Source organism: Trichoderma gamsii (genome assembly GCF_001481775.2).
Source record: "Trichoderma gamsii strain T6085 chromosome Unknown Scaffold_13.2, whole genome shotgun sequence".
NCBI classification, from domain to species: domain Eukaryota; kingdom Fungi; phylum Ascomycota; class Sordariomycetes; order Hypocreales; family Hypocreaceae; genus Trichoderma; species Trichoderma gamsii.
In genome coordinates this window covers 490,821-515,200 of record NW_020171350.1, presented here as the reverse complement: position 1 = coordinate 515,200, position 24,380 = coordinate 490,821, and the positions used below count along the sequence as shown (strand labels likewise).

Below are 24,380 nucleotides of genomic sequence, written 5' to 3'. Positions count from 1 at the left end.
ACACAGAGTCGCGGTTGAGAGCTTCAGGTTTATTTTACTTGCTTCGACAGCTGGACGGACGCGACTTGTAGCGACGTCAAAGAGCTTAGTCATCACGGCCGCCAGTGTCCCCCGCCATGAGAGAGGGATGAAATATCAAGTGCTGGGTTCACTCAAGATAGGTAGCTACTGACATATCAAATACCGAGTATATACTCACTACACGCTCATTTTCAGCTTGAAAAGCGCCCAGAACTTTGCCTCGCAGCATGGCAGCGCCTTTTTCCAACCTGTACACGCACCGAAAGGTGGCCGAGGCTGCCGCCAAAGCGTGCGACGTCTGCTACAAGCCCAGCACATCAGTGCTCATCACGACAGACAAAAAGGTAGAGATATCCCCGGCTGGCCATTATAGAGCAAATGATTTGACGTGGTTCACTTGCCTTAGGATTTCTTCTATATCTGCCCGGTGCACCTCAAGGACCGCAACTTTTGCAGTCCCAAGGTTGATGAGGATGCGGTCAAGGCGAAGCGGGAGAAGGAGTTGGCTGAGGAGAAGGAGAAGCTGAAGAAGGAGTATGAAGAGAAGCAGCGCAAGAAGAAAGAAAAGGAGAAGGAGAAGGAGAAGGAAAAAGAAAAGGACAAGGACAAGGACAAGAAGGATAAAGAAAAGGGCAAGGACAAGGACAAAGAAAAGGAGGAGGATAAGAAGGAAGATGAAGCGGTAAGTCACATCGTATTATCAGCATACATACGTGGTATACTGACAGGAAGCCAGGAAAAGAGTGCTGGTGAAGACACACCCAAAGAGGAAGACGAGCCGCGAGTCTTTGAACTCAAGAGGTAAATCAAGAGCAGAGCTCGTTTCTTACCGTCGTACTAACGCCGCGAAATAGTGTCTTCTATCAGCAACGGTTACAACGCAAGCGTCAAGCAGAAGCTGCCAAACGAGACCGCGAACGAGCATCTCAGCCCAACTACTTTCCATCTGTGCCGACGGGAGCACCTAAAAGATAGCATATCGCCGGTGGGCTTTTAGTATTCAGCCTGTCATGCCAGTCTACTCCAACAAGTGATTCATCAACATGGCCTTGCCATATCAACTTACTGGACGCGCCAAAATCGTCGCTTGGGCCGGCCTCTTACTTCCTTCTTTTCCCATGCTATGATACCAAAGAAAACAGCACAATATTGGCAGATATCGGAAGCTATCAACACCTTTGAGGCTTTGATGGACTAAATATGTTCTTGATTAGTTCATATACCCAACACGATGGCCCAGTCTGGTCAATTAGCTCATTTATTTGTCCAAGACCAAAATGACTCCCAACCAGGCAATCCGAAACGCCGCATTCTCATCTTTGAGCAAATGCATTTCTCACTTCAATACTCGTCCTCGCCGACTCAACGGTTTCAACATGGTTCGTTGTATCCGCTCTCGCGAGATTCTCGGGCATTAAAGGATCTGCATTCGGGCAAACAGGCCATAATGCGCAGACATTTGTCAGCATTTCACTTGGCCGACATTCAATTATCTAGCCCAAATATACGAGGCATATACCAGCCAATCATGCAATCGGCGGATGGAGACTTGTCAATTCTCAGTAAAATCTAGAGCCTGTTGGCCAGCTGGTCTGAAGTCGGTCCCGAAACAGAGGTTCCACGCCTCGCTGACATCAACTGTCGAATCGGGAGAGCCTTGCTAACTGCGGAAGCTGGTGATCGATCCATCCGAAGCTTACTTGTAGTATTATGGAGTACGGCTAGTACGCACAATACAGCGCATAGCTGCAGTTCGTGGCAGAGAGCCTAAGACGACAAGATGGTGGCAGCTCGACTAGTGCTTACACTTGCGGTGTCAACTACGAGCACCACTGGAGCAGCATCCACGTTGTGCCACTGCAGTTCCTGGGCTGAATTTACACCCCCCTCCACGAGACGAGACTCCATGGAGAAAAGCAGCAACAAGGAAAGAAGAGGGGGGGTTGTTTCTCTGGTCCAATGGCTCAATTTCCCATTGCATCATATGATTGATATTCCAGCCTTGTGCGGACGGCGGATACTTTTTTCCCCCCAAGCAGAAACCGGCGGGCGTGGAAAGCATCTTTAAGTTGCATGAGCTCCAAGGACGACAATTCGGCGACAACGGACAAACTTTCGAGCCTCGTGGTCCCCGGTTTCCACAAAAAGGTCAAAGATATGAGCCAAATTCAAAAGTTCAGAGAGCGAGCTGCGCTAAGCTGAGATCTGAGACCTGCGCCAAAGAAGCCTGACCTCTTATAGAGTGGCGGCAAAGAGACTTACAGCTACAAGACTACTTGTAAGGAACCATGAGATGTCACAAGCGTGCGGGAGGTCGTCGGAGGAAGCATCGGAGCATGTCGTCGAAGAGAGCGTCATGGGAGGAGTGCAAGTATTAGCGGCAGCAGCCCTCTTTCTTACTGGGCTATGCACGTCTGCAGCAGGACCCAGCTCTATACCGAAATTCGTATAGGTCATCATCGCTCTGGAATCCTACCGGTTCAGCACATCTTGACGACCAGATTTCAGACACCCCTCCCCCCTGTGCCCAGCTAGAAGGAATTGGCCTCGTTGCTAGCAGGGAGAGAGTTGCCAATTTGCATTGCGCAACCCTGCTCTGCATGCTGACCTCTGCCCACCACAAACAAATGCCCATTTGGGCTCATGCTGCATACAACTACGTCCATATATACACGTACCGCTCTTGATCGCTGTACTGAGAAGTAATCTGGGGATCTTCGGCGGCTGTTTCAATCGCCATTGGCTGCCTTCGTATGTGCGGGACTAGGCGCGTGCCGTCGCATTCTTTTGCGTTTTACATATGCATCCGTCGTTGCTGCGTCTCGTTAGCCAATCAATTCAAGATCAAAGCCACAATCAATTGCGACGGCACCTCTCCAGTTGACAACTATCTTTGATTCAACATGGAGTTGCCTCTTTTTCTTTTGTCCTCCTCTTTTGAGGCCCTCTTGAACTTTGCTTAGGCTTGGATATTTCAATCGTCTAAAAAGAGACCTGGGCATGTTGAACAAGGCTTCCTGACAAAGATAATTGTCATCCGCGCTAGCTTTTCATCTCGGCTTCGAGTATCCGGTAGTATTGACGAGTTCCCGGTATTTGCGACGGCAAACCAGTAAAGAAACTCAAATGCTGAACCATGCTGCATTTATTGGGTTACCCACTCAGATGGTAACAAGGTCTGGGCTGGCTGACCGGTGGATGAATGCCACGGATGCGTTACGCGGTTCATCCTGCAGGCCTTGGCGATGGTCAAGGGACAAAAGGGCTTCAGCAGAAAACTTCACCCCTCTACTCCATATAGGGTCCAAGCTTGAACCATGACCAGCCTTCGCCGCGAGTCCCCCGGTGGAACGGTCGAATCCTACAAGTACTATCACTGCAGTGGTAAGGCGTGAAGACTCGGCCTTGTTTGTGGAGGTTGCTGCAACGTCCCCATAACGCGGTCCGAGCTGTCATCGAATCCTGGGCGATTTTCGGTGCTTTTGGATTTTGTGAGTTGTGAGTTTTTGCGAGAACTGGACCCTGAAAGGAGATTATTTCCGGGGGTATATTCGAACGGTCGCCTAAATCTTTCTCCATGGAAGAACAAAGTCAGGATGCATGTACGGGGGGGAGGGGGTATAATTCGCAAACAACAACTTCTGAAGTTCTAAAGTCCAATGTGGGATGATGATTGGTGCGAGAGAGTGTTTGGTCTTGAGAGATTTACAGCAATCAATCACTGCAATTTGAGCCCACTCTTTCGAGGACCTTTCTCGTGTCTCTTTGCTCTTCATCTTTAGGGCCAACAAGAAGATTCCCGGATACAGTTTAAGCAACATTTCCCCCTTGGGACTCTAGCTACACTTAGCTACTCAAGCCACATGTTTGAAATTGAACCTGCTTACGCCAGCAGGCAATACGACTAAGCGACTCAGAATCGACCGCACACAGCTGCTGAAAACACTCCTTCGTACCAAATTTGTCAAAGAGCATCTGTGCATACAAAATGCAGCTTTGTCTAAAGGATCTAGATTCGTATGGGAGGGGCGATGGATGAAACAAACCCAATTGCCGCTGCATGGCCATGGTCTTTTGTGAGCCCCTCACCCCCCTTCCCGGGATCACCGACGATCCCAGCTACGTGGTATCACTGGGACCTGGTGCCTTGCTTTCTTGTTAGCAAGACGCCTCCATGGCTTTTGTTCTGGAGCGTATACAGTAAGCTGGGGCGTGAGGAGGCTTGCGGTTAAGGCCAGGAAAGTTAAGCGACCATGTCGAGGTTACGATGAGATGGGAGAAAGAAATAAGCAGAGGGCAAAAGAGAAAGATTCTAGAAGGGACAAGGGGATGTCATGACTGTCTGGCCAGGGGTCTAGTTTTCGGAAGGATCCCAGTATCCGGTGCTGACCTGTGGCCAAAAGCGGCCGTATCGTTTGTTTTGTTTGTATATTTTGTGTCGTATTTGTCCCCTGTCGATGGAATGACAAAATGCAGGATCCGGGGAGTTTGAAACTCGGGGAAATAAAGTCTTACAGCGTGTCTACTCTGGGAGATATATGCTATCATAATGGGGCTATCAAAGCTGTATCTAGCCCTGCGTCTTACATAGCTTAACGTCCTGGACTCCTGGCTAAAGGTCTCACACCCGTTTTGTTCTTCTTATTTTTATATGGTTGCCTGTTTGTTAATTCTGTTGCCTATAAGGATGCGAATCCCGATTTATTTTCTTTTCCCCCCCTTGTCCTAGAACAATGACAGCCAACGGATTTTCGTTGATATATGAGTTATTAAAGCTCTCTGATAACAAGAAACCTGGCAAGCAAGGACCGGTAAGCTCAATCCGGTGAAATTGCCTGACTTTTTCCTCTCTTCAAGGAGACTCCTCTGCGCATTATACAGTATTATGTCAACAAATGAGATAAGCGGCCCGAAAACAAGGCCAGCAAAATCAAATTCGCGCAAACCTTGTTGTTGTTTGACATGATGGGTGGTAAAATAATTGGCTGGCGTTTTTCTTAGTTGATAGAGAGAAAATGCCGAACCCTGCATTTCTGTATTATTGATTAGGTTATGCTCTTCGTTTAGTCCAGTTTTTACTTCTGGCCAACCAAGATGCAGCAATTTGTTGAAACCGGGCGCTAAGAAGCTCTCGGGCCGTTATTCAAAGTCAGCGACAGCCGGATATTAAACCGTCGCTGTCGCTGTAAAAGCTGGTTCTCCAGTGCAGTCAGCAAGACTCGCTCAAAGAAGCAAAGCTGATGACCCGGAGTCAGTCCTACGAGCTGGGGGATCCATCCCCTGACAAAAGATTACAAAAGCGGAAAAATCTGTACACTATGGGTTTCAATATAGATAGATACTACTTACTATATTCTGCAGTCTTTACAAGGCGTCAAGTCTTAAGGTTTACTAGCCTCTTTTTCCGGCATCTATTTTCCATTGGTTAGTAATATTCTACCAAGTTGATACTAATAGAAAGGGTCTATTTGCCGCGACTATCCCACCTCACCTGCAATCTTCTAATTCGGCTCTCCCATTCTGAAGCAAGGAAAAACCGCCCCCCCTCCTTTTGTTTCCGGGCAATATATAATTTGTCTTTTTTCTCTTTTTCCGTCCGCCGGCAATGCATAATGAACCATTTGATTTGAATATTTAGTAGGTACTTTCGGGAAACCAAGTTGATAATACTACCTACGCCTCCTTTTTTCTTCACCGACCCCGGGGTTTGATTGGTTCCGCAGAGGGGAGGCTGGGGTTAATGTTTGCTTCGGCCTTTACCAAAATGTAAGTGTCCGGAAAAGCAACGGCACTGAAATGCCGCGGAACTTCAAGGCCCAATATGGTATTACTTCACAAAGGCAGACAAATAGGTATACCACATGCTAGGTAGGGAGGTATTACGCGAGTGGGACAATGAGTGTTGTGGTATTCCGTGATTTACCGGGTGTGTGGTAAACATGGCGTCTGTCCAAGTAGGGCGTGTAGATGCAGCCTTACAGTATTACATGGCTTTTCGCAACGGGAAACTTGGAATTTACCGGTTGTGGATAATGGTGTATGAATCACATGCTAATAGATGGCAGGAATTATCAAGCAATTCGATTCAGTTATCTGACTCACCAGTTATAATGTGGGCTACTGATGCTACTGATGCTACTAATAGTGCTATTTTAGCAGTTGAAGAGTATAATACGTAGACTAACTGTCTTATAAAGTGATAGTCGGGCTGCTAAGTATCAATATTGGAGTGCTAGACAACCTTTCCCTATCATGTCCATCCTCTCATTAACACGAGAAAAGAAAAAAAAAGGAGAAAGCACAAGTATGATGGATGCATGGCATGGCTTGAATTCTGCATAACAGCCCCAAGAATGGGAAAAGAGACAGAAAGAGGAGAAACGCTCATCAGCATTATCTAAAAGCCTCCGGTTTCTCTATTCTTTTGGTATTTTAAAGAAACTTCTCTCAATTATAATTTTTACATGATCACACCACGCGAACAGTATAACCATGCATCGCAAGCATGTAGTAACATATAGAGGAACCTTATCCTACTATTCTCCAAAGCCACAACTATAGATTCTTGGCAGTCCGAATGCGTGTAAGCATATGTCAAGCCTCGCTAACACATCCCAAGATCGGTTAGGCGTGAGAGAGTAGACATTTGCGAATGAATGCAAGCAAAAGATGGTGGAAAGAAACACAGACTACTGATTATAGGCGAAGTAAGCGACGTAGGCGAATCTTGGAATGTCTTTGCGTATTGTTCCATCTGTTTCAAGCACTGCTTGGCAGGTATCATGGCGATGTGATGTTTCTTGAGAGAAATGCAATAGTTTTTTGCGGTGACACGCAGCTAGGAGAAGAAAAAGGGATCGAGATGTGATACAAAGTACATGTTAAAAAGTACCTGTGCTGGCTCTGCCAAAGTAGGGATTTGAAAGCAATAATCCGGAGAATTAACCGGTCAATTTGACGCCCCGAACTGCTGCTACTCGTCCTTGATTTGGAATTACAAGCAATAGTGTCTGCAGTGCCTTAGTAATACATGTCATTTACGACTGACTCTTCAGCAATCATAGGTTCCCATTGCCGCCTCTCGCCCCCGGTGGCATCCGAAGCATTGGCCTGGACACCTCCTCGTCGACCCTGGCCTTCTGCAGCGAAAAGGTCGGGTCTTCTCTGCCACCGCACGAACACGGGAAGCCCTTCCAATCGTACCGCCCCACGCCGGCGCCGCATTTGGGGTTCGGACACACCAGACGGCCGCCGAGCTCGCCCTTCTCCAGTTCGCCGCGCATCCAGCTAAGCGGTTCGATGAAGAAGTGCTGGCAGGGCGGGCGTATGGGCGGCGGCAGGCCCCGGGCTTTTGCGGCATCGAGCTCCTCGTCGCTGAAGGGGCGTGGCTGATGCGGAACGATGAAGGGGCCTGTTGCGAGGACGCGGCGGCACTTTTTGCAGCGGAGTCGTCTGTCTCCGGCGGGGGTAGAAGTAGACGTCGATGATGCATCAGCAGATGGTGCTGATGATGCCTCTGCGGCAACCTCGTCCCCGAAAAAGAGCTGCGAGGGGGCCTGGCCCACGGCGAGGCTTTCCTTGGCAGCACGCTGGTATAGCCAGCGCTGGTAGATGGGCTGAGACTCAACACCCCCTTCGACAGGGCAGCCCATCCGCCACCAATGGTCGAGCTGCAGCATGAAGCCGCTGTTGGGGTCGGCAAGGGGTCGCGTCTTCTTGACAAAGGCGAGAGCTGCGCGGACCGGCTCACAAACAGATTCGTCATACTGTCCGGGATACTGAGGGACTAGCGATGAGGCCAGTTCTGCGCCTGCAGAGCCGGTAAATCGATCGGGGTGGCGCCAGAGGAGATAGGCGATGATGACGGAGACGGAACGAGACTTGCCCGCGGCACAGTGGACGAAGACGGCGCCGCGACGACCCCGTGGTGCATCAGGAGGGACGCTTGATGCTGATGTTGATGGTGACACGAGAGATGACGTTGATGACGATGCTAAGCTCTTGTTGTCGCCATCCAGGGAGATGTTCTCGACGGCCTTTTGCATGCTGGCAACGTCGGAGCTGGAGGGGGTTTTCCGGCGGGGTCTGGTGCTCCGCAGTCCTTCGTCTATGAACTTGACTGCCTGGGGAAGTTCGATGAGGAGATCCGAGTCGTCGACATCGTCAATGTCAATGAGGAGGTGCTGAAAGGCCTTGCCATACTCGGAGAAGGGCTCATCTTTGAAGTTTTTGAGACTAGCCGGGTTGAAGGAGACTAGTGAGAGGACGTGTGTGATTTTCCTTTCCAGTAGGGACTGTGAGCGACGGAGAGCCCATATGCTGGGTTCGATGATGTTAGCCATGAGATTTCATGACGGTTATTGACGACGGTATAGATGGCGAATTGTACATGTACAACATTCAGATAAGAGTGCGTGTAACAGAAGAAGCTTTGGACTCACCCTCCGACATAGAGATTCGGCACGCCATCAATCGTGCTCAGAGCCATCTCGACGACGCTCATCTCAAGAGCCTGGTGCTCTTCCAGTTCCAGCTGATGGCCCAACTGCTCTCGCTCGCCCTCGACAGGGGGGATGTCGTCTGGCAATGGGGAGGCCAGTGTGTCTGACCAGGGTGAGCCACACTTTTGTGAGCTCTGACGAAATGCTTGTTTGATTGGTAGCTGTGTGGCTGATGTATACGCCCAGCTTTTGGTGTAAATGGTTTGAGAGTGTCTATGGCCAAGTCTTGACGGCCAGAAATGAGTGCTGCGATATACACGCCGGATATAGAATTGACTCTTCGTCTCTGCTCGCTGTTTATCTATTTTTGTTCGACAAGAAATGAGACTTAATAGGGCAGTGTAAGAGAGGGGAAAACTCTGACGGCCCAAATCGCTGAGAGGCGTTGAGACGAGGTTTCGACCGAATGCAACCGTCCAAGTCAATAATAGACAAAGAATTGCCAAAGAATATGTGAAATCCAAGAAGAGAAGAGAGAAGCGTAGATGAGTTCGCGATAAACCAGCTCGCTGCCTCGTCGTCGTCGTCTGTTGCCTCGGCTCAATGCTCAGAAGAGGATCACAGCTCTGGATGGATCTTCATTTTTCCAGCACGCACCGCCACTTGGACCTGCCAAGTTTCAGCCACAGCGGCCCCTCCTCTGGCGCTCAGCCTTACGCCCTACAGGGCTGCTCCAGCCTCGCTCGTCTACCTGCTCCAGCGGGGGTTGCGCTGTAATCCTGCGCTGTAATCCTGCATGTGCCCTGTGGAATCTGCGCTCGTGCCCTAAACGCGCGCTACGGCCAGCCGCAGCAGCCCACAGCACCCTCTCGTCCGCTGAATCGCCACCCGTGGGCGTTGTTCCATCTCCCAGCGTGTAAGTGTACATGCATCAAGCCAACATTGATTGGATGTAATGGAGGGTTGCACCGGCTGCGGCGCACGGCACTTTGTTGTTGGGCTTACATTTGATGAGCTCGGTGCATGTACTTGAATGTTCGCTCTGCAGTGAATGTAGCTGCATGTACTGTTACCTGTGCTGCACAGCCTTGCTCTGCTATTGCCGATAGCCCCCTGTACTCTCGGGCATCTTCCAGTTGGAATTTGGCGATACACAAAAAGCCGGCTATTGGCTGGTGGTTTGCGGGCATTTCTGCACCGGCTCGCACCAAAGCGGATGATCCTCAATCCTTCGGGCGGACTCGTCCTCTGAGGACTTGCCTTTTGAAGCTCCCTACCGAGGTAGATTAGGACCTTAGTTTGATGGCGAGAATGGAACAAATGCATGTACACATCAGCACCTTTTGCATGCACTACCTTAGTATCGCCATCGGCATTTGACAGATTACTTGAAGGAATATGAATCAAGTCTCGCAGGGACCCCCTCCCATCTTTTCCTGCTAAAGAAGCATCACATAAAATCCTTCTCATCCTGCTGCCACTGCTACATACCTATATACATGTACCAATATATACTTACTGTAATGGCATGACCCCTCCACACTTGATGTTCTACTGCGAGATACAGGTCTAACCTTCATCAACTCTCATATCAACGATACATGTTCATGCACATCACATCATACCTTTCCATCTTCATCGTCAAGACTTGATGCTGCATCTATGGATTCACACCCCCTCTCATCAATCGCTACCGACTGCCAATGCATATGTGCATGTAACAGGGTGGAAACTAGGAGAAGCTACATGTATTTATCTACTTGTATGATGATCACCGTCATCATTGGCGATTGCCAACCGATCAGTCACCGCCATCGGGCAGCAACTGCTTCTTATCGGCGAGACTCTATATTTAGACGCTCTTATACGAAAGTGTATAATTGACAATGTAAATGTTAGAAGATCTACTAGTATATATCATTTCCCCTAATGAGTAATATTACGTTATTAATGTCACTCCCTGTGGCTACATAATACTACATGTATACATGTAAATATTGCATTTCATCCCACCGTAAGCACCTTGGCTTGAGTTCAATGTTCTTTGCGACAAACCGCTGTCCGCAGGTTACCGACCTGGATACTACCTAAGGTACCTATATTAAATCTCAATATGTACTCACCCTGTCCTTGCAGACTATCCCACCACCTACCGATAAATCTTATTGGGATGTGCGTTTTGCAGATTCTCCATATATACTTGGCGTAGATGGAGGAGGGGTGAGAGGTAGAAACATGAGCTCAATATATCAGACATGTGTGTACTCGTGATAATACCTGGTATCTGGCAGTACTACCACCCTGTGTATCAGCTACAGCATTACCTATTAATGCCACATGTATCTTGTATTCAAGCTCCAAACCAAGTAAATCATGCATCCTTTTATGCTCCTACACCAGGCAAGAAGCGCCAATCGCCCCTCTTGTTTTCTTAAAGTGCTTACAAGTCGGTTAACTACATGTAAGTAGGCATGTTTATCAGGTCTCTTCTTAGCGGGAAGCCTTGCCGAGGCGCTTTTTCTTTTCTTCTCTTCTAGCTTCAATTTTGTTCAACACTCCTACCAACACTTAGTCCAGAAGTCTGCTAGTCTATGACCTGATAGTCTACCCTGTTACATGTACATGTAGGATCAGAGCTTGCCAAGAGAGGGTGTGAGAAAGGCGCATCTTCCTCATGCTTTCGATTGATTCCATGTGTACTACATCCGTTCTACTGTTGATCTCTCCTAGCAGGATCCGATTTGGTCCGCCGCAGTAGCCCTCAGCCCTGTCTTTGTCTGCCGCCGGGCGGATACTTCTCTGTAGTAGCACTGTACTATCTCTGTCCTATTATGCGTAAGCTTAGCAATGGGCGACAAATTAGACGCCTGGTGTGAGCCAAGAGGCGATTTTAGCACGACAATCTTTTTTCCTCATCTCGACAAGAAGCAAACATTGAAGCGTCCGAGGCGCCTGGGCGAAAGTAGTGCTCCGTTGACTCGCATGAACTGTCAAAGTTGTACTCCTTTTCATTATTCATATTATTTCATTTAATTCACTTTTATCCTCAAGTTTTTTTTTTACCCATATTACTTGTACTCGACAATACACGTATCCATGACCAATCGCCTATTTACACGAATTTCCTATTCTGTCCCTCTGTTGTTTTTTTCCTCCAACAGAAAGCCGCAGTTCATTTTGCCCTGGACCACTGCTACATCAATTACTAAATTATGCCTATTTGCCCTCCTCACCCCTTACTAAACCTGTAAGATAGTCAACCAAATAGGCGCTCTTGGCACTCCATAGAACTACAACTATATCGCCCTTCCCCCATGCCAAGACGCTGCCGCGGATTTTAGCATCGGATTCAGTAAACGGCCCATGCATATCGCTGCCGCTCAGGGCTTGACGTAGGGCGCAAAACCCCCCCCCCTTCCTCCATCTCACCCGGTCCCCATTCACACCCAGGTATCCCGGATGCCCCCCCATATTATACCAAGGAGAAAATAGTCCATCGAAAGTAACAAAGGAACTATACCTCTCCGGCGTATTCCGCGATCAAGATCACAAATACACGTATTTTCCTCTTACGGCACTAGCAGCCCCGGGTTTCAAAGCTATTAACTGTTACTTGAGAGAAACTAGCATTAAACGTACAAAGTAAGCATATCATCATTTAGTAGCCCATGGGCCAGCACTATTGCTGCTAGTCCTAGTCCTAGTCATACCTAGGTTGTCCTAGATAGCCTCATGACTTGTATGTGTTCCATTTTAATGTTCTTCGTTGTTGCTAACATCTCAAAGCCGAGCCGAAAGAAGTAAACAATTCCCCTCTTATTAGTGATGATGCTTATATTAACAGCTGAGCTGATACTGCTTATCATGCATTCATTCTCCCAAGTCTCTCCTCCTTCTATTACCAGCAGGGTGGTTTTTATTTCCTCTTTCGGCCTCCAGCAGGACGCGGCAGCGTGGTATTCCAAATGCACATGTCATAGATATATATACCTAGACACAGCTATAAGCAAGCGTCAATATTGCCGGTGTCAGCCTTGAATTGAACCTTGTTCCTTGTCTCTTGTTTCCACTCCCTCTAATTCCAGTATTTGCTGATCTGACTTGAGATAAACGATATACCATGCCCATCGAAACGTAGAGCAAGGCTGTTGGTACCCACCATCATCTTGAATCATCATTTATAAATCTTCTGCATATATAGACGTATACGTAAATAAGCACGTGTTCTTCACACAAGCCCTTGTAATACCAATAGACACCGGCAACCAAATAGCAGCCCCCCACGAACATCTTTCCAATTAACATGCTTTCATGCTTTCGACTCTCTCTCGGCATCCCATCTAATCGGCATCCCATCCCATCTCTTCCAACGGCAAGTTCCGCTCCGGAACTGCACTTCCCAGTCTCCGTAGACTGCCTCCGGTGTTCCTCGTTGTAGTCGGTTCTCACCATCTCACCATATGCCAAGTATCTCATTACGCAGTAGCACCTTGGCGATCTAACCCCCCTACTCTCCTATTTCATGATCCTTCTCCTTCATCGTCCATTGTTTTATGTAATTCTAAATCTGCACTCCGAAAAGTGAATACATCCAAGTTTAGCCAAGCCAAGTCATCATCATCCTCGTCTAGTCTAATTCTTTTTCCTTTTCGTCTCACTGCTCCCCCCTTCCCCCTCACTGACTCCAGTTACGCTCCTCAGCAGGTAAGCAAAAGCAATAAAAACAAGAACAAGGGGGGCGGTATGTTCTCCAATCATAATAACTCACAGACACCGAGGCGGTAACAAGGCCAATGCACAAAGCAGTCCTTCTTCATTTGTGAACTTTACGCGACATCAGCACCAAAAGATGGCCACATGGCTCCATCTTCTGGTCTTCATCGCTATATCCCATGTAAAAGGGCCATGTATATATTGAGTAAAATGGCAGTGTGTATTCAAAAATACTCTGCCATATGCCTCCATATCATTAGCTTTAAGAGCAGAACAAGATGCATAATTTAGAAAACAGCTTATGCACATCATATCATAAAGCTACTAATCATCAAATCCACACTCCACACTCACTTATCCTCATTACAGCTTGAAGAAGAGACAAAAAGAGGCAAACATCATCAAAATGAAATGACACTTCAACTTTACATCAATCATGTCATCATTTGTATATGGCACTGCCTCAGATACTTCCCAAGGTCATGTCTGTCTGTCTGTATAGTCTTTCTACATGGGATAAATCCCAACCTCTCTCCTCTTTTTTTTTATCCAAAAAAGAACAATTATCATTTATTTTCGCCTCTTTCTTGTCCAAAGCTCAGTGCCGGTAATACTTCCTCGTCCATTTCTTGGGTCATTTGCAGCCGAAAAAAGAGTTGAATGCAAAAAGCCCTTGAAACCTTGTCACACCCATTTGTCATACACGCCCTTGGCAGATCAAAAAGGTGCTACCAGGAAAAAAGAAAAGGAAAGTGCAGAGTGGAGGATAAAAGATATGACTGTCTTTTATATCCACCGCCTTCTCTTTCTCACGCGTGATGGTAAGTGGTGGTAGCACCACCAACAAATAACAAATATTCCCCCATTCCCAGGAGCATCTTTGTGAGAGAGGCTTCTTTCTGTATGTCAGCAGGGCCTTGCCAATAGCGCACCATGGGCTCTCGTCCGCTGTCACCGTCACACCACGGCTGGCTGAGCATCTCTTGTCCTTCCACCTAGGCCAAGCAGCGTTAGGGCTTTTGGACCAGCCCGTGCCATGTATCTGGGACCAGGGTCTCACGGCTTCAGCCCAACCAAGCCCACGCTCATCGTCAGCCATTTCTGCAGACGGGGGGCCCAATCTACTGTAGTCCGAATTTCCCACAGGAGTGGTTTGCGACGGGCTTCCCACGTCCGGCTAGAGAGCCCTGCCAGTCCCGTCCCCAAATGGTCCTTTGTCTGCTCCCTTCCCCGAAACACCACGCCACAGCACGCACCTGTGCACCTCATCTAAGACCCAAGAACGGTTTGCTGCACAGGAGTGGTATATCTTGCTCTGCATCTGTGATTGTGATTGAATCAAACGTCCTCATCGTCATACAGCTTCTGCGAGAGGGTGGACTTCCATGTCGTGAACCGCATGTGAGTTCGTTTCAGAATTGGTCGTGTCGATCCCATCGCATCCACAACGCCAACCCAATCCCCTTTGAACCCTGGTCTCTGGGCACCTGCACTGTAAAAACTGGACGAGTAGGCAGTGGTATCATCAATATCTGTTGTGTTTCCGGATGAACTTTGCGAGATTCAGCTAGCCTAAACTCGGGCAGTAGTAGTGCTATAGAAAATAAGTAGCAGCAGCAATACAAAGGGCAGCGGTGCGATGAGAGACGGAAAAAAAGAGATCCTGAATCCTCTGGCGAGTCCGTCTTACTGGGAGCTGCTGACATGGGGAGCTGCCTCTCATCGCCGAATTCGGCGGTACAGGCGCAAGTACACGTCTCACCCATCATGGAATCAGCCGGTGGAGGGGGGATGCCCTAATACCCTAGGAATTCTGCATCCCAGCTTCGCGCAGTAGTCTGTCAGCCTGGCCTGTATCCAGACATCCAATGGCATTTTCTGCTGGTCCTCGCTCCTCCTTAAAGCCCTTCTCAGGGATAGCACCAGTGCGTTCTGACCACAGTAGCTGTCCATGAGCAGGACACCGCATGCGACTCTGGTGTTCGCATTTGGAATCACCCCATAGCTCCAGTGCTTGGCCAGCTCTCTAAACATCCCAAAAGTGGCAACATTCTCTCTCCAACAAACCATGAAATACCCTTGTAAAATCGACTCGTCCACGCGAGCTCTCTCTTGCGGATCAGTCATCATAGCCTCCATCTCCCAAAAGCCGAGTCCACGGGATATCTGTCTGCGCGCGCCCTGCTTATTTTTGAGTGGTTCGACACCTAAACGCCCATTTATGAATAATCAATTGCTCGTCGTGAGGTCGTTATAGACAAAAGGAACGATAATGTAGTTTAAAAAAGAAAAATTTCTCGGCCAATGTGAAAATCATTTATTTGACTGGCAATGCAATGCAGAGCTCCACTATGTCGCCTCCTGGAGCGGGTATTCTTTTTAACACAAAACAATAAAAATAATAAAAAACAAAAAAACAAATAGCCATGCCGTCTTCATACAGAAATAGTTGATTGGAACTTTTCGTGTGTTGGTGCGCCTTCGTAGACTAGCAGCCGCGCCCATGGGCGGATCCCTGCAGCGCTTCGAATGCAGCTTTCCAGAGCCAGAATCTCTTCTATTTTTTTCATAGTTTTTTCATTTCTTTTTTGTTTCTTTTTCCTTCACCTTGGGGAAGGGTCCTCTTCCATCAGACAAGCATTCTCCAGCATGTTGGTCCACTTGCCGCTGGTGCCTGCGTGACTGTGCTTGAGATGCTGCCGAAAGTGGTCGGCCCTGTAGAACTTCTTGGAGGAGTTGCACTCTCTGAACTTGTGCTGCTCCTGTAGGTGTCGAATGCGCTCTTCCCAGTCCTGGTCAGTGGCGTGCCTTGCCTGGATCCCTCCGTTCAGTAAGCCGGCTCTCGCTCCAAGTCCCGAACGAGGGAACTCCTCCCCGCAGTAGCCGCATGCATCGGCCTCGCCGGGATGCGTCGTCGATTCGTGGAACGCCCGATTGTAGCCAGATAGTGCAGAGCATGACCATGAATGGCGACGCACGTGAAGCGAGTTCTGGTGTCGCTCGGCCTCGTTCTTGTTCTTGAATCTGTTGCCACAGAAGCTGCACTCATACTGCTTTTCAGCTTCGTGAGCACTAGATGGATGAGTCAGCACCCACTGAGAATGACGAAGCGGGAAAAACTGGGGCGCGTTGTAAAAAAAAAAAGAACTAGAATGCGACTATTTACGTACCTGAGCTCTTCAGCTGTCTCAAACTTCTTGGGCTTCTTGGGACAGCATTCGCACATGTAGAACCCCTGAAACTTGGCTCCCGCGGGCTTGGCCATCTCGGCGAGCTTCCGCGGGCCGGCGCCTGACGTGGTCCGTGAGTGCAGAGATGCCCTGCTGGCAACTGAGGTCTTGGGGCTTGGGTTGAGGGATGCGGGCGTGTTGTATGGAGAGGTGCATGATGTGGGAGAGAGGGCCCCGGGTGAGACCCCACCGGGGGAGCGGTGGCCGAAGGAGCAGCTAGCGGTAGTCGTAGAGGGGATGGAGATGGAAGACATGAGGAAGCCGGATCGCGAAGGCGCGCTAGAGAGAATGGACGTCGCGGTTTGGGCGCCCGTCGATAGGCGAGGGGTGGGAGAGCCGCGAGAGGCGCCCTGGCCAGGAATCATGTGGAGGCCAAGGTCGTCCGATGCAGGGCTGGCTGCCCGTCGCTTCTGTCCGGCACTTGCGTACGCATCTTCAATGTGCAGCCTCTTCAATGACGACGTCTCCTCCATGTCCATGTCGTCGGCAAAGCTGCCCTGGGTAGAGGTGGCATCGTCGCTGTTGTTCCGCCTTGATCTGCCTCGGGGCGAGCGGTCGGGTTCTGAGCTGTCATAGGGCGAGCGGCGGTCAATCGGGGATCGGTAGAATGGCGTGGAGAGGGGAGAGACGGCAGAAAAGGTGGGCGAGTCTCGGGTTTGTGACTCAAAGGTTGCGCGGCTGTGGATGGGGAGCTGGATGGGAAGGTTGTTGAAGCTGGGAGCAAACCGGCCCTCATTCTGAAGCCCTCGAGCAATGTCACTCATGGAGTTGGTGAGAAGAGAGCGTGGAGGCGATCTCTCCAGCGTGCGGATGGGAGTCAGCAGGCTCTTCATGCTATCGCCGTGAATATCAGCTGCTGATTGGAATTGGAATCTGTTGTGGTGAAGTCCAAATGGCTCGGTGGGGATGGAATCGCGAGATCTGCCATTGTCTACAAGTTAGCCTTGATCATATTTTTCAAACCCAGTTGCAGCCTGCAACAATTACGCACCTCTCTGTTGAAGCATAGCTGGCATAACCCTCGTCGCTATTGATGCTTCCAGTTTCCCTTCTCCTGTAGCCCGGTCGCTCCTCCAGGTGACAAGGGCTCATGCTGCCGTAACCACTCGCCAAGGATGAGCGGCTGGCGAAAGAAGAACCACGAGAATACTCTTTCTTGTCTTTTGAGTCGTCACGGTATTGCGTAGGGGCGTCGCCAAAGGGAAGCACCCGTGGAGGAGGCAGCGGAGGGGGCACGTCGTCTCGTGTATCCATGCCAGGGATGGCCATTGCCGGACTTCTTGAGAAGGTGAGGTCGTCTCTGTATCGATTGGCGCCGGATCCAGGCACGATGATGCTCGGCAGAGCAGGAGGAGCCTCTCGATACTGTGGGGGGAAGGCCATTGTCGCGAGGTGAGGAAGGGAATTGCGAGTATTTGAAGTTGCAAGTGAGGTGCTGCAAAGAGGTGAGGCAGAGGCCGAGGTGGGCCTTTTGATGTGGAAAGCGTGAAGAGGTGTTTGCCGTTACACGCCCATTCGAGTCATGGGAATTGATGATAGCCGACGGAGTCAATGCGCCAGTGAGAACGCAAGCCCGCTGCTTCAGCTGCGGCAACGATAATCCGCCGTTACGTGTCGCTGTAGGCGAAGGAGGGCAGAGCTGCGTAGGTGGCAACGAATTCGGAGTTTTTTTTTTTTTTTTTTTTTTGTTGTTCTTTTTTTTTTGGCGTTTGTCCAAGTCCAGCTCTAGGGGCCGCAAGGTCTTCCAAGGCAGTGCGTACTGCAGGTACGTAGGTGAGCGTGGTTTGGGATGATAGCTGAACGGGACAGCAAAGATAGGTCCATAGAATGAGGCAAAAGTGTTGAAGACGAATAGGAATGAAGAACAAGGGCTCGAAGAATGATACACGAAGCCACTAGAGGCAAGTTGAGGTGACCAAAGACATGGGATGTCCTCGAATTATAACATGTGGGAGGTTAAGAACGCTTTAATGTATGTAGGGGCGAGGAGCGGGAAACAAGAGAATATCAAAGCTTAGTCCCGCTGCTCGACCCAGAGAGAGAAGAGAGAGAAAGAGCGGGTGTGGGAATAAGAAGGGTGAGCAGAGGGCAGCGCCAGGGGCGTGTCGAGGCGACAAAGCGACCAGCATGAGATGGCCCTCTCCAACAAGTGCTAATCCTGTTAGTGCGCGGGTGGTCGTTTGGCCAAAGCAGAGCCGGGGATTTGGTTGGACAAGGGGCGCCGTGGGAGTATGGTTGCCATTTGTTTCTTGTGTCCAAAAGTAGCCTATCTCTTTGCCCTGTCGCGCTTTTTTCTGCCTACCCCTTCCTATTATCAACGAGCCGACGGCAATGCAGAGCCACATCAGTTCGACCATCAGCTGGGGAGGCGAACAAGACACGAGCATTCACTGATAACTTGCTACACCATATACCATGGTATATGTGCCTGGTAACGAGTGTTTAGTGTCAGAAGCCAGCAAAAGAGCGAGATGCGCCAACCCTATTGGAGCAGAGCGGAGAAAACAGAGAGAGGGGAGGGGCGTATTCCATTGATGTTTCTACTCACAGGCAGTATTCCCTTGGGGGCATGTACACCAGCAGCAAGGGCCGAGATACAGGGAGCATGGCATGACTACTACCCAGTAGCAGAAGCAGCGGCAGAAGCCAAGTAACGAAAGGCGTTCCCAGAGGATCGGTTGACTTGCGAGGTGCGATGGAATTGGACTGCGAGCTGCCCCCCTCTCCAAGCTGCTGGCGTGTACCTACAGGTACATAGGAGGGCTTAGGGACCAACGGCCCACGGGTGCGGCTACTCTAAGCACCGTCGTACAAGAGAGTAGCGACACGGGATGCGCGTGGGCAGCCCTGTCTTAGTGCCCTATGGCCTTTTTCTGGCCTGGGGAGAGGGGCGTATGCTCAGCGCTGGGCTGTAGGGCCAGCACTGACGCCGTCTGAGAATGCTGCCGGGGAGGGGGCGTAGAGGCGTGGATGATGCGGGCAGGGACCCGCACGGTGGTGTGCATATAGACAAGGCCATTGATCCCGCCAGTGGAGAGCCTGTTTTTTAGGCAGGGCTGGGCGAGAGACGAGTGGACGAGGACCAAGGCAGCGCTAAGCAATTAAGGTAGCCAGGCAACATCCATCTCAGGTCGAGGTGAGCTCCGCGGCCCTGGGTGTTGTGGTGCTGGCAAACTGATGATGCCGGACGCTGGGCTGGATATGCTGGCTGGCTTGCAGTCGCTCCACTCGCCTCCCATCCCGTATGTCCGTCTTCCCACTCTATTGTGTTCAATCTCTCCTATCCCTGCTGCGAGCACTCTTTGTGCTTGTACATACGCCACACACGCGCTCTGCTCCGTCCGTACGGAAGCGGAAGACAACATACTCGCCAAAAGTGGCCACCAGTGTCCATATGGGAGCAGCAGTTTCCAGGCCCCTGGCAACGGAGCGGCAGAACGGAGCGGCAGAACGAGGAAGCAGCAGCTCAAGGATCGCTCGGCGATCGTTCGGCCTGTGAGTTGAAGACTAAACCAATGGCAGCAATTCCAGGGCCGAAACGGAAAAGAACATATTCCTGCGGCTAGCATATATAGGAGCAGTAGTCGGAGGGAGGGGTGTAGGGCTCTGGCTCTGGCTCTGTTCTGGCAGCCCTGCGCTGCAGAAGTACAGGTAAGGGTGCCTCTTACATACATACATACATACATACATACATACACGCTTCCTCTTTGTCCAAGGCCATGGATGTACAAGTATGACGACTGTAGCCGCGGGACTTCTGGCGCCAACACCTTGTACATCGTATGTCCAGTTCGAGATCCAGGGCTGGCTGTTTAGTAATTCGCCTGCCAAGAATAAGGGCCCTCATTAGAGGCAGTGGAATGGCGTATGCAGCGAGAATGAGAGGATCTAGCAGTAAAAGTCAGCGGGAGATGATGTTTCAGGCGTGCCGCTGGGCCTTGATTGCAGCACGTTCGCACTGGCTACGACTCATTGCTCATACTCGCCAGCATCGCAACCAACTCTGACGTTAGCGGTGGCCGCCGCGAACCAGGTGTCGTGCTGATCTGCGGGAGATCGTTGCTCTCTACGCTTCAAGCCTGACGTGAAGCATAGCAGTAGTGCCAGCGACTATCCAGTAGTAGCAGGTAGTCCAGCGCCAAAAGCTAGCCGCCTGGGCTGTATTACTCGACAGCTTGGCCGGCACTCGGTACCGCTTGGGCCAGGCCAATGCAATGCGAGGTGCGCGGCTGCTCATGCAAATGATGGAGATGCAGGATTGCACGCGCGCAAGCGGTTTGTCGATATTGGAGATGCTTGTCTGGTGTAGGAGAAACTCAAGGCGAAGATGGCTCAAGGCGAAGACGGCCGATGAGGGCGAGTCGCCTGAGGCAGAGAGCCCAGGTACTTGCCATGTTTTACTGGTTGCCACACTTCGTCAGTACTGGGTACCGCCTGATGGCGTCTTGGTCTACGCTAATTGTAGGACCTCGTTACCTGCAATAGGCAAATTTGATGGTCAGCGATAGCGAGTAGGTTGTACCCCGACTGCTGCACAAGCTGGGAAAGAACAACCTCCTATCAAAACTCTACACCGACGACACCGCGCCATAGCTCGCTGTTACCACGAAATATCTACAGCTTCTCCTTCACGGCTTTTCATTGTCTACCACTGCTGCATTACTGTTTGCGAATGCCTCTGTCTGTCGAGTCTATGAATCGTGCCCCCGCTCACATCGAAGTTCTTGTCTGCTACTAGCTAATTCCTTCAGCAGGACTCCTTGATCCGCCTCGATTTATTCCGTCGAAATCCGGTGCCACTGCCCTCAGCGCGTTTGTGGCTTGCAATGGCGTGTCGAAATTCCGCGCTGCTCATGACGGTATAAGTAATCAAGCGTGGTCACTTTCTACAGTAACCTGTCCTGCCGCGCATAGCTTCAGCTAGGCGGAGCCGAGTAGGCCTGCAGTTCCGTTCCACGCAGCAGATTCCGCTGTCCACCCAAGAACGAATCATTGGTGTCTGCGCCCTACCGGTCCGCCTGCGCATGAGCACTTCTACTCCTTGGAGGGCTGAATCGCCCCAACTCTAGCCCAAACCTCAGCTCGTTACTTAATCACTTAGCAAGGGCAGCGCCACTTGTCATTATCCATGCACTCTGCAGCGTGAGCACCGACGACGATTTTCCGTGGACAACATTCCCCGGGGGGCCTTTTAAGTGCTAGCTCTACCTATCCTTGCAGCCCATTGCTTATACTAGCTGGCGTATAGGACTAATATACTAACCCACCCAAGAACACTTGGCTGAGCAGCTATGGATTTCGACCGCTTTGCTAGTCGCCGGACCCGACCCACGGACTATGGCGAATGCTGCAGATTTACTGCTTGGCCAGATCACCAGCCTTATCATTTGCTTTTCGTCAGCCATCACACCGCTCAGCTCGTCCGATGAAGAACAAGGACTGATATGCAACTATACTGCTCCTCAATCCCAAGGAATTACAACGCTGGATTCGATCAAGTAGTCAACAAAGCCAAGCAGCTACTGGCGCCAAAGGAATATTGTACTGTATCCGGGCTAGGGCAATCCAGGTGTGAGCGCCACTTCCCAATTCATGCTGCATCTCGCAACTACCCGCCAAAAAGACGAGATCAGATCAACCGTGAAAATGACGGCCAAGCTGTATGAGAGGAGCTGGTGGGAACGACTGCCCATATCCATTTACGGTTGTACCGCTGGAGAGGTAAGGATTTCCTCTCACGTGACAAAGACAGCAGAGCCTGCTTCAAAGCCACTTCCCCACCATATTACAGTCTTGAGCGTACTGTGTACCATGGGTATTTGTGTATAGCAAGGCTATTCGAGAGTTCCCGGGCTGCTGCGGATGGGATCATGCATATATTCCTTCACACGAAAGCTGGCCTCTGGTGTTATGATATATTTGCATTCCTGGACAGTGCTTCTCCGAGCCGCTGACACACTTACAAAGTTGCCGGTCTCAACAGTTTCAGTACGGGCCATTCAAGCTGCTAATCAGGAAGTCTTGATCATCCACTAGCTGACCCTCGCAAGGGGCACTAGCCCATTCAGCATACACGGGATGTAATGTCGGCAATTCTAGACACTACACAGATCTCCTCATAACAACAGCTGGCACAGTTGCTTTAGGGAAACAACAACTAGCAAGGCGAAGTAGAGACAGCACAACGGCCAATCATACACGGTAAGGCTTAGGCTACAAGCCGTGTCATACTGTTGGGGGAATACGAGACGATGGCAAAAGCCTATGTAACCTAGGCCACCACTCGCTTAGGCGGGATAAGCAGGGCAATGCCTTGCCATGCGGCATTGACGAACGATGCATGCAAGTCGGCCAATCGTCACTCAGCCTTACAAGAGCCAGCAGGGCCAGGTGCCTAATCCCGTGTTTAGCCAATCATTACTCGAATGCCCATCGCCAAATTTATCCGCCATATTCGCCAACGAGAGGTAAAAGGTGGGACGAGGCTGGCAAGGGCAACTTTCCCCGCCAAAAGAAGACTCAACAAGCGCCGGACCGCACTCGATATGATAGCATTTGAAGAGTGAATTATTTTTCACGCTTCATGACTCTCCCAGCCGACATCAAGAGAGCAGGCGACAAGGGGGGTGTGCTACGATACGTCCGATGAAGTCCATATTTTTGCGACAAAAGTCGATACATGACACACTCTACGTCTAGTTGTATACCTATATCTTGCTGCGGCTTCCTTAACAGCGAGATCAACGGAGCGGCCTGAATTCTCGGCCGTTGCAGCGATCCGTCGGTGGCACGAGTCGAGGAAGCGAGGGACAAAAGAAAGGGGGACGGATTGTTCCGTCAACCTTGGCAGGCTCTCAATGGCACTACGGGTAGTGACCCACTGAAAGGGTCTTCAAACGCAAAGAGCTCTTGAGAAACAGATTCACTTGGCTTACAGTACAACACTAGCCGCGCTAATTTGTCACGGCGCCGAAGCCGCAGCTAAGCCGCGGCAGTCGATTGCTTGTTGCAGATGCAACTCTACGTTGATAGGTCTAAATGCAGTCTCCAATACTATTACTTTAGGCGATTTTGAGGAAGAACTCGCCTCCATTCATACCGAGGTAAGAGGGGGGGACACAACTCATACCAAGAGTAGCCCGTTGCACCAAGTCTCTACGTTCAAAGCGCTGGCAAGGAATACGAGGCTTAGAAATGCGAAAAGCCTTGAGATCTAGTTACAGAGCCATTACTACTGCCTTTTTCTTACCAATACGCGAATGTAAACGATATCATTCACCTGATTGGGTATGACGCCCTCAGGTAAGCTGCCACCATATACTGGGCCGTTGACGCCAACAACTGGGCCGACCGAGATCTCCGACTACTAGTACTACCTCGCAGTAGTCTCATCATCAATCTATCTAGAAAAAAGTATCCGAGAGCAGCAGAGTTATTCAACATAAGCACTTACAGAATACGGCCGTGATTTCCGCCTGAGCTTCCAGAAGCCTGCAGTCCATTGTCGGGCTGTCGGGGGAGCGAAGATTGGTTCAATTACCATATCAAGGCTAGCTTGCACCAAGAAAGAGCGATTCACAAGGCTGAAATATACGCTAAACACAAACGGTATGTGGTGACCTGCGTGTAGCTCTTTCGGCCAGGCAGAAAGATACCGGTTCCTACTTGTATGATTCATCATCTCCTGGAATAATTTTCTTCTTCTTTTTTTCGGACAATCGGACGAAGGGAGACAGGAGATTTTCTCGCGGCGTCCTCTTAGAGCGGAAGCATGTGGAGAACTCTTGAGTCAGGATGTGTTGAGCAAAGCGACGCATCACATCTTTCTGTTTTTGATTCCTGTCTGTTAAATGAGATTGTTCCTTTTGCGGCTAAGACGACAAGCGTCAAGATGAAAGACCGGATAGGCCGGTGCCCCGGGCGATTATGCAGCATGGTATCATTGAGGAAACAAGATGCACCAAGGGAGTGGTTA

General features: G+C 50.1%; 4 protein-coding genes across 4 annotated transcripts; 2 read left to right on the top strand and 2 right to left on the bottom strand.

Moving 5' to 3' along the window:
• Positions 1 to 248: 248 nt before the first annotated feature.
• Positions 249 to 996, top strand: TGAM01_v204588 (hypothetical protein; the record flags this gene model as incomplete). Its single annotated transcript, XM_018804513.1, has 4 exons — positions 249 to 365; positions 428 to 703; positions 758 to 822; positions 876 to 996. The coding sequence occupies 4 exons, from the start codon at positions 249 to 251 to the stop codon at positions 994 to 996; spliced, it is 579 nt and encodes a 192-aa protein (XP_018662326.1).
• A 6,083-nt stretch (positions 997 to 7,079) lies between these two features.
• Positions 7,080 to 9,525, bottom strand: TGAM01_v204587 (hypothetical protein; the record flags this gene model as incomplete). Its single annotated transcript, XM_024549457.1, has 3 exons — positions 7,080 to 8,340; positions 8,463 to 8,625; positions 9,468 to 9,525. 3 exons carry the CDS (start codon positions 9,523 to 9,525, stop codon positions 7,080 to 7,082), a joined length of 1,482 nt encoding a protein of 493 aa, XP_024405797.1.
• A 6,253-nt stretch (positions 9,526 to 15,778) lies between these two features.
• Positions 15,779 to 17,788, bottom strand: TGAM01_v204586 (hypothetical protein; the record flags this gene model as incomplete). Its single annotated transcript, XM_018804515.2, has 3 exons — positions 15,779 to 16,247; positions 16,346 to 17,326; positions 17,397 to 17,788. The coding sequence occupies 3 exons, from the start codon at positions 17,786 to 17,788 to the stop codon at positions 15,779 to 15,781; spliced, it is 1,842 nt and encodes a 613-aa protein (XP_018662328.2).
• Positions 17,789 to 19,606: 1,818 nt separating this feature from the next.
• TGAM01_v204585 (hypothetical protein) lies at positions 19,607 to 21,907 on the top strand (the record flags this gene model as incomplete). Its single annotated transcript, XM_024549456.1, has 4 exons — positions 19,607 to 19,900; positions 20,530 to 20,904; positions 21,159 to 21,290; positions 21,677 to 21,907. The coding sequence occupies 4 exons, from the start codon at positions 19,607 to 19,609 to the stop codon at positions 21,905 to 21,907; spliced, it is 1,032 nt and encodes a 343-aa protein (XP_024405796.1).
• Positions 21,908 to 24,380: the final 2,473 nt, after the last annotated feature.